Genomic DNA, 11,219 nt, shown 5'->3' with positions numbered 1-11,219 from the left:
TAATCTAATGAAGGTTTTCCTTCAAAGGTCTCTGTTTACTATCATTGAAGTTAACAGTTCTCAAGAAGTCCTCTCAGAAGAATGCTGTCCTTACCATTTCATACAGCATTGCTATGATTCCTAAATAAGTATTAATTTCATATTATCATGATTAATCTAATCCTCCTTTTAAATTTTCAGTCAGCATTTTAAATTGGTTGGGTTTTGTGCTTAGATAGATTAAGTTATTTTCTTTCTTGAGTTTTTCTAACACTGAAAGTAAATTATTTATATAGTTCACATATAATATGTAGGAATATAGGAACACAGTAATATAGGAAAACAAGTGGATGATGGCATTAGCTGCACTTCTACAAGTGCTTGTGCACGTATCACATCTTATAAAAGAGCCTGTGTAGTAGGAGAATGAAAAAGCAATGTCAATAAACTTGGAACACAGATTATATGGGCAGAATATTTGTTCAAATATAACTTTAGCAGTCTCTGAATGGAAAATAGAAAGCAACAATTATCTTTTTAGCCAGTGTTTTATGTTCTGAAATCCTTCTAATGTGGGTCTAGTTCAGTTACTGCATTTTCTTAGTTTCCACCAAGGAGCATATTAATTGCAAAGGCTTAGGGGATCTACACACCAGGGACTGCTGAAAGAAACAAGGCTATATGCCTGTCACGTTACTCTAAGTATGCATTAGAAGAGATTTTCAGGGACATTGAACTACATAAGCCTTTGTTGCTCTCCTATACATGCTTCTTGTATTTTTGTTTATAAAACTAAGATTTATTAAAGTTTCTTACAACTGCTTTTCCACACACTGGAGGCCTGGAAAATCAGTTCATGTTTACCATATTGTTTATATATTTACAGTATTGTATTCTGAGAATTCATTAGGATACGTGGCTGGAAATTCCCATTTGAAGTAGAATTATTGTTAAGCAACTTTAAAATTTAATTAGAACTCTTTGCTGCATTTCATTATGAGGTTATTTCATAATTACTCAGCACATCCTAAGTATTTACTAATGCAAAACTGACAGTACATCATAGTGCTGAATTACAACTGCACAGCTGGAGAAGATACTTAGAAAAATGAAGAGCAGATAAATGCATCATTTAAAATGCAGCAGGGGGACACTCAACACTGAGAGCATCCTTCCCTCCCTCTCTCAAGCTACTATTCACATTTGTAAATAATGCTACAAAATTCAGTGCGGTCATCTAACATTTTAAGGAGTCTACCAAAAAGAAGCAGCTGGTTCTTTACAAATGCAGCTTACAGAAGTTAGGATGCTAAATAACCAGGAGAAAGGTACAGTCCTATACCACATAAAAATGGATAAGTTGCCACCATTTGTGCTGCACTTACTGCATGGCATGTAATATGGCGAGATAGCATGCAGGGATATATCTCAACATCTGCTGAGACCCATAGCTTTTATTCTGAGGAAAAAAAAAAAAAAAGCAAGAAAAAACACAAACAAGAAAAAACAGAAAATCTAGACCTACAAATCCTTTCGGCTGAGAAATATCTGTATTCTTTACCTTCTCAAATTCTGCCACTAAAAATGAAGTTACTACTACCACTCTGTCTGCTTAAATAACATGTTAACGTGCTACCACTTCTGAGAGAGGAAGAGACATTCATATGCAGACATTATCTGTGCATGCATTCACAGAAGCGCAGTCTATATTTTAGTTTCTTACATCTGAAAATATTAAAATTCAATGAAATACTTAAGGGAAAACAGTGATCCACTCTGCCTTCCTTTCTCTTTTGACTAGAAAATCCCAATAGGAAACACAATGTAGATAACTAATTATCCTTAAATTAAGCAATTTCTTCCAGTTATGTTGAATACCTTCATTGGCTACTTTGTTGAGTACAAATATAAATGATTTTCTTCTTTTGCTTTTCCTGAAGCCAAACTGGGCATTCTACAGTCACTTAGGTGCCTGGAGAGCTTAGAATTTCCCTTTACCCTCCTCCCCCAATCTTCTGTTTTTTCTTCTTTACTACTCTTAAGAAAACCATTGTTTGATTCAAGGAAGAAAACAGAGGACACAGTGATCTTTTTCTCTCGCTGTTCCGTTCAGAGCTTTTTAGCTTCCTTTTTAGCTTCCTTCTCTTGTATCCTTTACTTGGCCTCTTCCTGTATTTTCATCCTATTTTCCTCCAGCTGGTTCCAAGGATGCCTGTTGCTATCATCATCAAGATTGTGCCTGTGGCCAAAGTTTTATACACCTTGAACCAGCCCATGCAGCTCTCCCTCACCCTGCTTCTTCCAAATCTTGCATCATTTACTTCCTTGTGCCTCAGGGGACTGATTCAGGCTAAAGTCCAACCCAGCAACAGGAATCAAAGGTAGTTTTTAAATGCAGCAGCACTGCAATGATTTTTCCTTGTTTTAAACCCAGGATAAAAAGATGGTGTACAAGCATGAAAACAGGGACGTAAAATGTCTGACAGCTTCTTTTAGTAGTTGTACTGGCTCAAATAAATCTAAAGCAAATGCAGAAATATCACATCAAATTATCAGTTCCTCATTTATTTTTTTCAATGAGCTAAATTCCACATAAACCTTAAAGGAAATTTATTGACTAGGGTTTTGCAAACTGGCACAAATGCTAGCAGCCTAAGCATCTTTATACAGAAAAAATAGTATCTGCTGATTTTGTTGGTCTATGACAATACCTTAAATAATGCAGTTGCACTGAAACCACCACCCACAGAAAACAAACCAATCCAGTTTCCATGACTGAATGGACTGAATGGATCAGGTTATCCCAGACAGCTGACCATTTTGCAGGCTTCCCCATAGAATGAACATTTTTGTTTCAAACATGCTGGGTGAGACAATATCCTCAGTAAAAAACAAAACCCACAATATCTTTAAGTTTTTGCAGACAAAGCTTACAAGCATAATAAAAATATTTAGGAGCACTTGTTGAAGTCATATCTGCCATGTGTACTTTATACACACACTATACATTTGTTAAATGATAATTGTACTGTAATGGTAAATATGCATAAAAGTCAGCTGTAAATGTTTAGCTTGTAATTGCAGTTATTTCTTCCTCATTGCTGCTGGTGTAGAACATTTACTCATAATGAGTATAATGAGTATAAATCACATTCCTTCCTGTCACAGGTTCTCTTATACGTGCAAATTCTCACCTCAATGTTTTAGGATTTTTTGTTTTTAATCTAAAAGGATGCTCTGTGAAGACTATGATTCTACCAGTACTTTAAGATCAGGCTGTTATCTACTGCCTCACTGTTGTTCTGTAATTATCAACATCATTAAAAGAAACCTTGACCCTTTATGCACAAATAATAACCTGCCTCTTTTCTTTTGTGTAATGTGTCAGGGTGGTCCATGCCAGCCGGGTTAACTGCACAAGCTCTCAGCAGAACCATTTCAAGGAGTTAGGTGCTTCTGAAACAGGCACAGAAGTTCATCTATAGAGCACTAAATACCAAATATCTCCAAATTCCCACCCCAATTGCAGATAAAGTGCTTAAGAGCTGAAAATTTAATGCACTCAGCTACTCAGATTCAAACTCCTACCTCACTTTCAGTAGCCACCAAGTTGACGTAGATTTCTTTTCTTTGGCAAATGGACTTGTGAGAACTTCCTCAGGAACTAGGGAAATTCTTTTGCCTGTAAAAGTCTCAGGCCTATCATTCCTCCTATAAACATTTTTTCCAGGTGCTTATCCATTCAGGCTGCATTACTGATGCAAGGGTATTTGCCTGCATCCTGACCCTTTTCATATTCTAAAAACTTTGTTGAAATCAGTTGACTGTCCTTGAAAATAATGGAAAAGTTACATTTTCTAAAAATTCATCCAGCACAAAACAATAAATTGCATGTTGCCATTGTCTTTTAAGCAAATTCTTTTGCTGTTCAGTGGTAGGTTCTTCCATTACTCACACTACAAAAGCTAGTTTAAATCCATCATTATGGTGAGTTGTGTTACAATACAAAACCTTCCTCTAAATAGCTTACAGCTTATATCAGCCATACAGGTACAAAGATGCATGTGAAAAATGAGTGGATGGCAAGCAATACTCCGAGTGACCTGAGCCTCATAGACAAGACCTCAAGGTGGGCACAACTAAGGATAGGCTGAGTGATTCTGCTATTGGGTGGTTTAAAATACTTCAAGTAGTGAGCAAGGTAACAGAGTTATAACTCTGAGCTTCTGGAAATCAGGTGGAAACTTACTTAGGGATCTACCCGGACCCAGTGAGAGCCCCTTGCTTGGGCAGGCCCACAAGCTGCTTCCCTAGGACAACTTCTCTGAAGCAGGCCTGAAAAAGCACTAAACCCCAAGCAGGTGCCACAGAGGGTTGAGCAGGCAGACCCTGCCTGAGCTCAGTGTGACTAGGGAAGCACATGGAAGGAACTTTTGAAAGACTGTAGGGACATTAGGAAAGTACACAAGGATGAGCATGGCAGCAAAAAGGATTTCTGTAAGTATATTCAGGGATGATGAAAAATGGGAGCCATTGAATAAGAGAGAGGACAAATTACATGGGAAAGATTGAGGTAGTTTTCATTTGTTTGTTTTAAAGTCTTGTTTCTCGAGGATTAAGGTCTGCTTCCTGCCTCACACTTCCCCGGTTCTATTATCAGGATCTGCAGAAAGGCAGCGCTGCATACTGCAGAAGACAATACAGATATAACAGTGTCTTTATACTTAAGGTAACTAATCGTATACCAAGCTTTACTGGACAGCAGAAAGCAACTTTAAGAAAATAATCCTTCCTGTTTTCAGTGCTTTGTGAGACCACATTTGGAGCACTGTGTCCTATTTTGAGCTCAATAGCATTAGAAAACCTCTGGAGCATGTCCAGCAGTAGGCTGCCAAGGTGGTCAGGGGACTAGAGCACACATCACTCCCTGAAGAGGATAAGTAAGTTTGTTCAGTCTAAGAAACAAAAGCAAGATAGATTCTGACAGGAACACACTACAGCTTTGCCATGTTGGAAAACCCAGTGTAAGCAGGAAAAAACAAAAAAAACAACCCTTAAGGAAAAAGGATTAAGTAGGGACATACTGATATAGAAGTCTGGTACACGGGTAGCAGAAGCTGATATATAGGAAACTGGTGCCTCTTCTGTGGAGCTTAACAAAATTGCAGTGTCAGGCTGACCTTACTTCCCATTTCTGTCACTGTTGCTGTTCTGCTGTTCCATTTCTTCAGGGACTGTAATGCAGAGAATTCTGGATCTGAAATAAGAAGTACTATTTACATTTTAAAGTCCTTTTTGCCCTTTTCTCCCAGGTAAAGTTTGCTACCCATTAGGATAACTCAGAAACACTCTGCTGTAATTCACTCTTAACTACCTACCAAGAAGGACTTGAAGTTACTGGGTTTTTATTCTAAACAGAAATACTTGACATTACTATAACAAGACACTAAGAAATATGCCTAATACCAAATGTTATGATTCGCCATTTAGCTTTTATGAGAACTTCTCTTACTGATATGACCTGAAATATCATTCTTTCAGCACGAAGTCACTGAAATGCTCTTAGATGGAATTATTATGTGCATCCTTTCGGAAGTGCTTTACCATTACTAACTGGCACTTCAAGATGATATTATCACAACAGGCTGTTGCTTCCTTCCTTAGGATGCTGCCTACATTCAACAAGACCACATTGTCAGGTTACAGTGACATGCATCATCATGGAAAAACTTATATCCAATAGGATTAGGTTAGTCCCCAAACTGTTTTTGAAGCCTAGTCTATTTGGAAACCTGCCACATCCTTTGGTCTAGCTACTGCTTTATGCTACTGTGAGAGTGAATATCCTTAAAGAAAGTAGGGCACAGTTAAGGAAGAGAGAAAGAGAAGAGAGGACAGAAAGAACAGGAGCTGCTTTCTGATAGAATGCTGCATGCAGCTTTTGAGTTACATTGACTATCATCTTCATCAGCTTGTAAGGGATTTCTGAACCACTTCTAAGCAAAGTGCATTCGCACCTCTCTTGTTGATCACTAACACAGATGGGGGGTTGCGGCCTGTTTGCTTACTTGACCTGTAAGAATTCTGATTATTGAAAGACAGACATGCATCAGTGCTTGGCATGCAAAGGCAACATACATACATCATATGTACTCACAGCACATAAGCATCGGGATCAGAAATAGCGAAGTTGGTTCTGATCGCCAATAAAGTGAATTGTGCACAAACCAACTGGTACACACAACAAGTTACGTCACTGCTTCTTTGATACGTTGCTGTTAATTAAGTATGCTGAAATTTTATTTCGTTTCTTATCTGAAAACAAAACAAAACATAATATTTGTCATTAATTCTTAAACTCAGATCTGGAATCAACACATGCCTGAAAATTGTACTGAACTGTACTGCTGAGCAGACAGCAGTACTGAGATTTACGTTGTTGCATACACTTGACAACACCCATAGAAGCCTTCCAGGAAAAGGACATTCAGAAACTGAAGACTTATGTGTAGGGCAGGAGGTGAGAGGGAACAGATCTGACAAGTAACATTGTCTCTTTCCAGCAAGCAGAAGGCCAAGGGAGGGGGGAAAGCATACGAACTTCCTTCAGCAGAAAAAAACGCAAATGCAGGAAGAGTGAAAGTGTGACTTGAGGTGATCAGCTTTGACAATGATAACACTTATTTTGTTTAAGTGCTTTGAATGGTTTGCTCTTGCATTTCACTGGTAGAATATGCATGGACTGTTCCTTTAGGTCAAACTTAAAGGACTTTCACGATAAAGTTAACATCTCAAATGAAATTAAGTAATTTCCGCAACTCCAAGAAATGTAAAAGTTTACCATAAAACTAGATTAGTCATCTGTATTACATTTTAAGGGGATTGCCTGAGATGAAGCTTGGTCAGTTCCCTATTAACAAACACATTATAATGCTGGAGCTTCAGTTGCTTCAAAAATAGATTCTTCATAGCAATCTAAATTTTTGCTATTACAATTCTAAATGACACACAACTCTCAACAGACTAGAATATAAAAAACAGACAACTAACAGGGTTATGGTTTGCTCAGATTCTCTTCAGATTGGAGGGGGAAAGGTAAGCAGAGGAAGTAAAAAGGAACACAGGAATTCATAAATTTCTAAGTTGTTGGAAACAAAAAGGCATAAAAAGGCCCTTGCCTCACAGAACTTTTCCTTTCTCCACCTGCAGCCATTTTTATCTTATTTAGCAAATTATCCCTACTTTTCTTTAAGTACCTTGGAGTCTTGAAGAAAAACTCTCGATTGGGGGCAAAGCAGGGAAGCAATACTGACAGAGTCTCACAGCAACTTCCAAAGTTATAGCAGCCATGGTTTAGAAAGAGAAAAGGCTGTGAAAAAGTTAAATAATGACAACCCAAATGAAAAATCCCTCTTTCACTACCGATTTTACATTCTCTGCAAGCTCTCTCAACATTGCACAGACTTCTGCTGTCATCACCCTACTCCTAGAAGAATTCAGAATTCTACTCATTTCAAACAGCAAAATGAAGGTTAAAGGGTGGGAAGAAGAAAAGGGAAGAACAAAAACAAAAATATTTCTCATTCTCTATACACTCAAGAAGACTTACAACTTTTCTCTGAAGGTGACAAAACAGCTTTCACCAAAATTTATAAAAGAAGTTTAATGTTTACTTTTATGCACTCTAAAAGCAGAAATACAAAACAAAAATTAAGGCCAATATTACTATACAGGAGATTTGTAGCACAAGTATTTAGCAACTCTGTGGAGAGATTAGACTAATAAACACTGTAAGAGCTAATGAATAAGTTTGCCTGAGTTCAAAAATATTAGCAATGATTAACATGCCAAAACATAGAAACATATTTGTTAAAATAATTATTTTCTGCTAATAAAATATATATTTTTTAATTGCCAAACCTCTTACATACAGTTGGTTTTTTTTTTTTTAATCCCATTTATGTATATGTAGGTTTTTTGATTTTTCTACACCTGAATATTTAGAAGAAAATCTTCCACTTCTCTATACCTCAGGCTCTTGCACAAACACTATCCACTCAAGTTTTCAAGCTGGCATATTCAGAAGTGATCAAAAGTGAACAATAATTCTATCGTGATTTACTCAACTGCTTTCCTCCACAGCTACCTTTTAAATATCAGGTAAGAATTCATCCTTGTGAAAGAGTAAGAACAAGCAGGTTTGTTCTTTATTATTCTATTTCCTGACAAAATCTGCTCCTACAGAATACCAGTCAAGAACACAGAAGATTTTGCTAAATTAAAACAATACATGAACATTTTAAATCAAGCCAGAACTATGTGAAAAATGTATTTCAATGCTGTCACTTAAGAAGCACAGTGACAAATTTTTTCCCATCAATTCATCCCCTCTTCTCATTTTTCTACAACTTTCTCTGAAAGAAGAGGCATACCACTTAACTTCAAAATGTTAAATTTTCAGCTCTTGGAGGAAATATTAATCTAAATGTTTCTGTTAGGTCAGTAGCGTTGTACATGTTCTTTATTTAAACGTTTCTTCAATTGTTCCAGATGTCTTGCATCAATATCCTGTAGAATTAAGACAGTGGCTTTAGACTGAAATGGATTAAACTCTATAGTCATCAAACAACAGAGATCTATCAATTGTTTCTGACATCTTTCTAAACCATCCTTAAGCTTTGGTTGTAAAGCTGGATCTTTTCTCAACATATGCATTTCAGGCACTGAAAATCCTATCAAACTTGTTAGAATATCATCAGCAAAATCTACTTCAAGGTAAGCAGAGCCATCGGAGACTTTAGCTTTTATACCCCAGGACCCATTACTGCTTGTGAGATTTCCAGTAAGAGTTACAATAAAACACTTCACTTTCACAACTGTAACAGTTTCTGGCTTTTTTGCAAGGAGAAGGGAAATGTATGTGAAAGGCGGAGAATCTAAATCGAGATCGCATGCATTTTCTGGTCTGCAAAGAATGGCCTGCTGATCTGCTTCTGGATCAGTTTTTGAGAAAGATACAGGATCCTCGTTCAACTGCCTGCTGTCAGGAGCATGACGGGATTGACAGCTGCTCTCATCCAGGCCTAAATCATTCTGTCTTTCTTCATAAGGAATTTCCAAAAGAACAGTCGCTGAGCTGCAAGCCTGAGATACACTGTTACACTGTAAAAAGCCACTAATACTAGTTCTATCTCCAGTAGATACTGTTCCTCCCAGATTTTTTTGCTTGCTGTTAACTTCTACAGGCTTCTCCCTTATATATCCATCATCTTTTTCAGAAGTTTCATTTAAAGATGAACCATGGGAGCTTTGGTATGTATGTGGAATTCTCTCAGTACTTAAATTTACATTTCCATTCCTGGCAACTGATGGTACTACTTCTAGTTCTCTTTGGATCTCTTCTTCCAAAAGAATGTCATCTTCCAACGGAAAGTCATTTAAAAAGCCATCATCGTACTCCATAAGAGGTGGAGTTTGTTCATCTGAATGAGGCAAAAGACTTACTGATTCCTGTTGCAAAGTATTTTCATTGTGTGTAGTGAGTGAACCTGAGGCTGTACTAAAATTGTTGCTTCTACTCCAGTATCCACTTTCTAAAGATATTTCATTGTTTAAAATAAAATCATTATTTTCATCAAGACTGGCCAAGAGCTCTTCATCCGAAGGGCCTAGAGTTTGTCCTAATTCATCCACAGGACCTAGAACAATTTGTTCATGACCTGCTTGTCCAACAGAATCAGGGTTCTCAGCTTCTCCAAGTAATCCAGCAAGGACCCTTTCCTGAGAATACTCCTCCAGAAGAGCATCCACCTCACCACCCAAGAGTTTTACGTTTTCTGGTTTAAGCAAAAGGACTCCAAGACGATATGCAACATTACCATGCACGGTGATTTTTGTTCCAGGTGGAAGGTTGCTATGGAGGACAGGCACTGGCTCATACTCCATGCCCTGGATTTGATGTATCCCATCAGTTAGCTGCAGCATCAGCATTCGGGTAGGCTTTGCTTCCCAGGGCTTCTGGAATGCCTGAGTATTGGCTGTTACTTCTTCATTTACAGTACTTTTCCCTCTTATTTTCTGCAACTGGGAATATGCCGGTTGGCTAACATCAAGCAATGAGTCAATCTGCAGGGAGTAAAAGCCAGACAACTCTCCTTTGGGGGCATCTAAGATACCAACAGGCAAAACAGGATATTCCAAATCTCTTAGGTCTGTAAACAGCCATTGCTCAAACACCTGCCTGTTAATTTGAGCTTGACTTAAGTTGCCACCACCATTTTCTTCCTGAATCCAATTAATACATGCTTCCAGCCATGTCAAAGGAACTTTAATGTGCCATGTAGATGAAAGCCAGGTTTCCACTCTTGCTGTGACATTAGGCGTAGACATTTTCTTTCAAGCTAAAACAAAATCCAGAATGACATATTTACACTTCTGACAACAGCTGAATTTGTGACATACCTTTCACTCCTACAATACAGCAATTTGCTCTCATTTAGAAGCCCAGCTATTCTAAGTGTGACAACATAGAAGCATTTTCAACTAGAAACGCTTCCACAGATACTAAAAATAAGTATGCAATTCTAACATTTAAACAAGTAAGCCTCAGCTGGCATGCAGCTTGCTCATGGAGGATCAGTATTTAGACTTCAACACCTAACCCTTCTTGGGGAGTCCTTCTTTCCTAATGATTTAATCAGAAGTACGCAACTGCTTCCCCCTTGCTGTGCATGGAAAGACCAGACCAAAACAAATCTCATGACCAGAGCTACACACAAAAATAGACTTTCCTATTTACTTTTTGTTATCTTCTTCTGAGTGCCGCTGTTAACATTGAATTTACTTCAGGAACTGACCTGAGATTACCATTATCTCCCATTTCGTGAACAGAAGCAGAAGGCCCCATCCACAACACAGATTTGCTCACTCCTGTGGCACCGGAGCTGAGAGCTTCGGGCCCGACCACAGGAAATACCTCTGCTATCTCAAGCCTCAGGGCAGAGTTTGACGGCAACACGTCACGGCAGTCAGCACCTGACGATCACCGGAGGCTAAAAGGCCGCAGCTTTTGCTTAGCTTAGGGAATAGTTGTGTGTATCCAGGCTGTATAACCGTGCCCACAACTATTTCACCCCCAGAACACCCAAAATACACAATACCTGGTTTTAGCCGCTATGTCCTACAGCAACATAAACGAACACCTGCCTCAACACTGCCTAAGGTCCCACCATAGTACCATC

At 38.2% G+C, this 11,219-nt stretch overlaps 1 protein-coding gene across 3 annotated transcripts in view; it reads right to left on the bottom strand.

Moving 5' to 3' along the window:
• Window positions 1–11,217, bottom strand: part of RMI1 (RecQ mediated genome instability 1) — a 44,848-nt gene extending 33,631 nt beyond the window's left edge. The window contains exons 1-4 of one of the 3 annotated variants that reach the window (XM_010725791.3): window positions 11,139–11,217; window positions 7,236–10,379; window positions 6,137–6,294; window positions 5,064–5,236 (exon numbers count right to left, since the gene is read on the bottom strand). In XM_010725791.3, coding sequence (XP_010724093.1) covers window positions 8,479–10,368 — 1,890 coding nt within the window. In that variant the 5' untranslated portion in view covers window positions 10,369–10,379; window positions 11,139–11,217 and the 3' untranslated portion in view covers window positions 5,064–5,236; window positions 6,137–6,294; window positions 7,236–8,478. Of the gene's footprint in view, window positions 1–5,063; window positions 5,237–6,136; window positions 6,295–7,235; window positions 10,380–10,835; window positions 11,077–11,138 lie in introns of those variants that run through there. The other 2 variants (XM_031557327.1, XM_010725792.3) reach the window with 2 other exon arrangements.
• Between the last annotated feature and the right edge of the window lie 2 nt (window positions 11,218–11,219).

The sequence above is a fragment of the Meleagris gallopavo genome, chromosome Z, assembly GCF_000146605.3.
Source record: "Meleagris gallopavo isolate NT-WF06-2002-E0010 breed Aviagen turkey brand Nicholas breeding stock chromosome Z, Turkey_5.1, whole genome shotgun sequence".
Taxonomy (NCBI): Eukaryota; Metazoa; Chordata; class Aves; order Galliformes; family Phasianidae; genus Meleagris; species Meleagris gallopavo.
The sequence above is the reverse complement of the archived record's forward strand: the minus strand, read 5'-3'. Positions and strand labels throughout refer to the sequence as shown.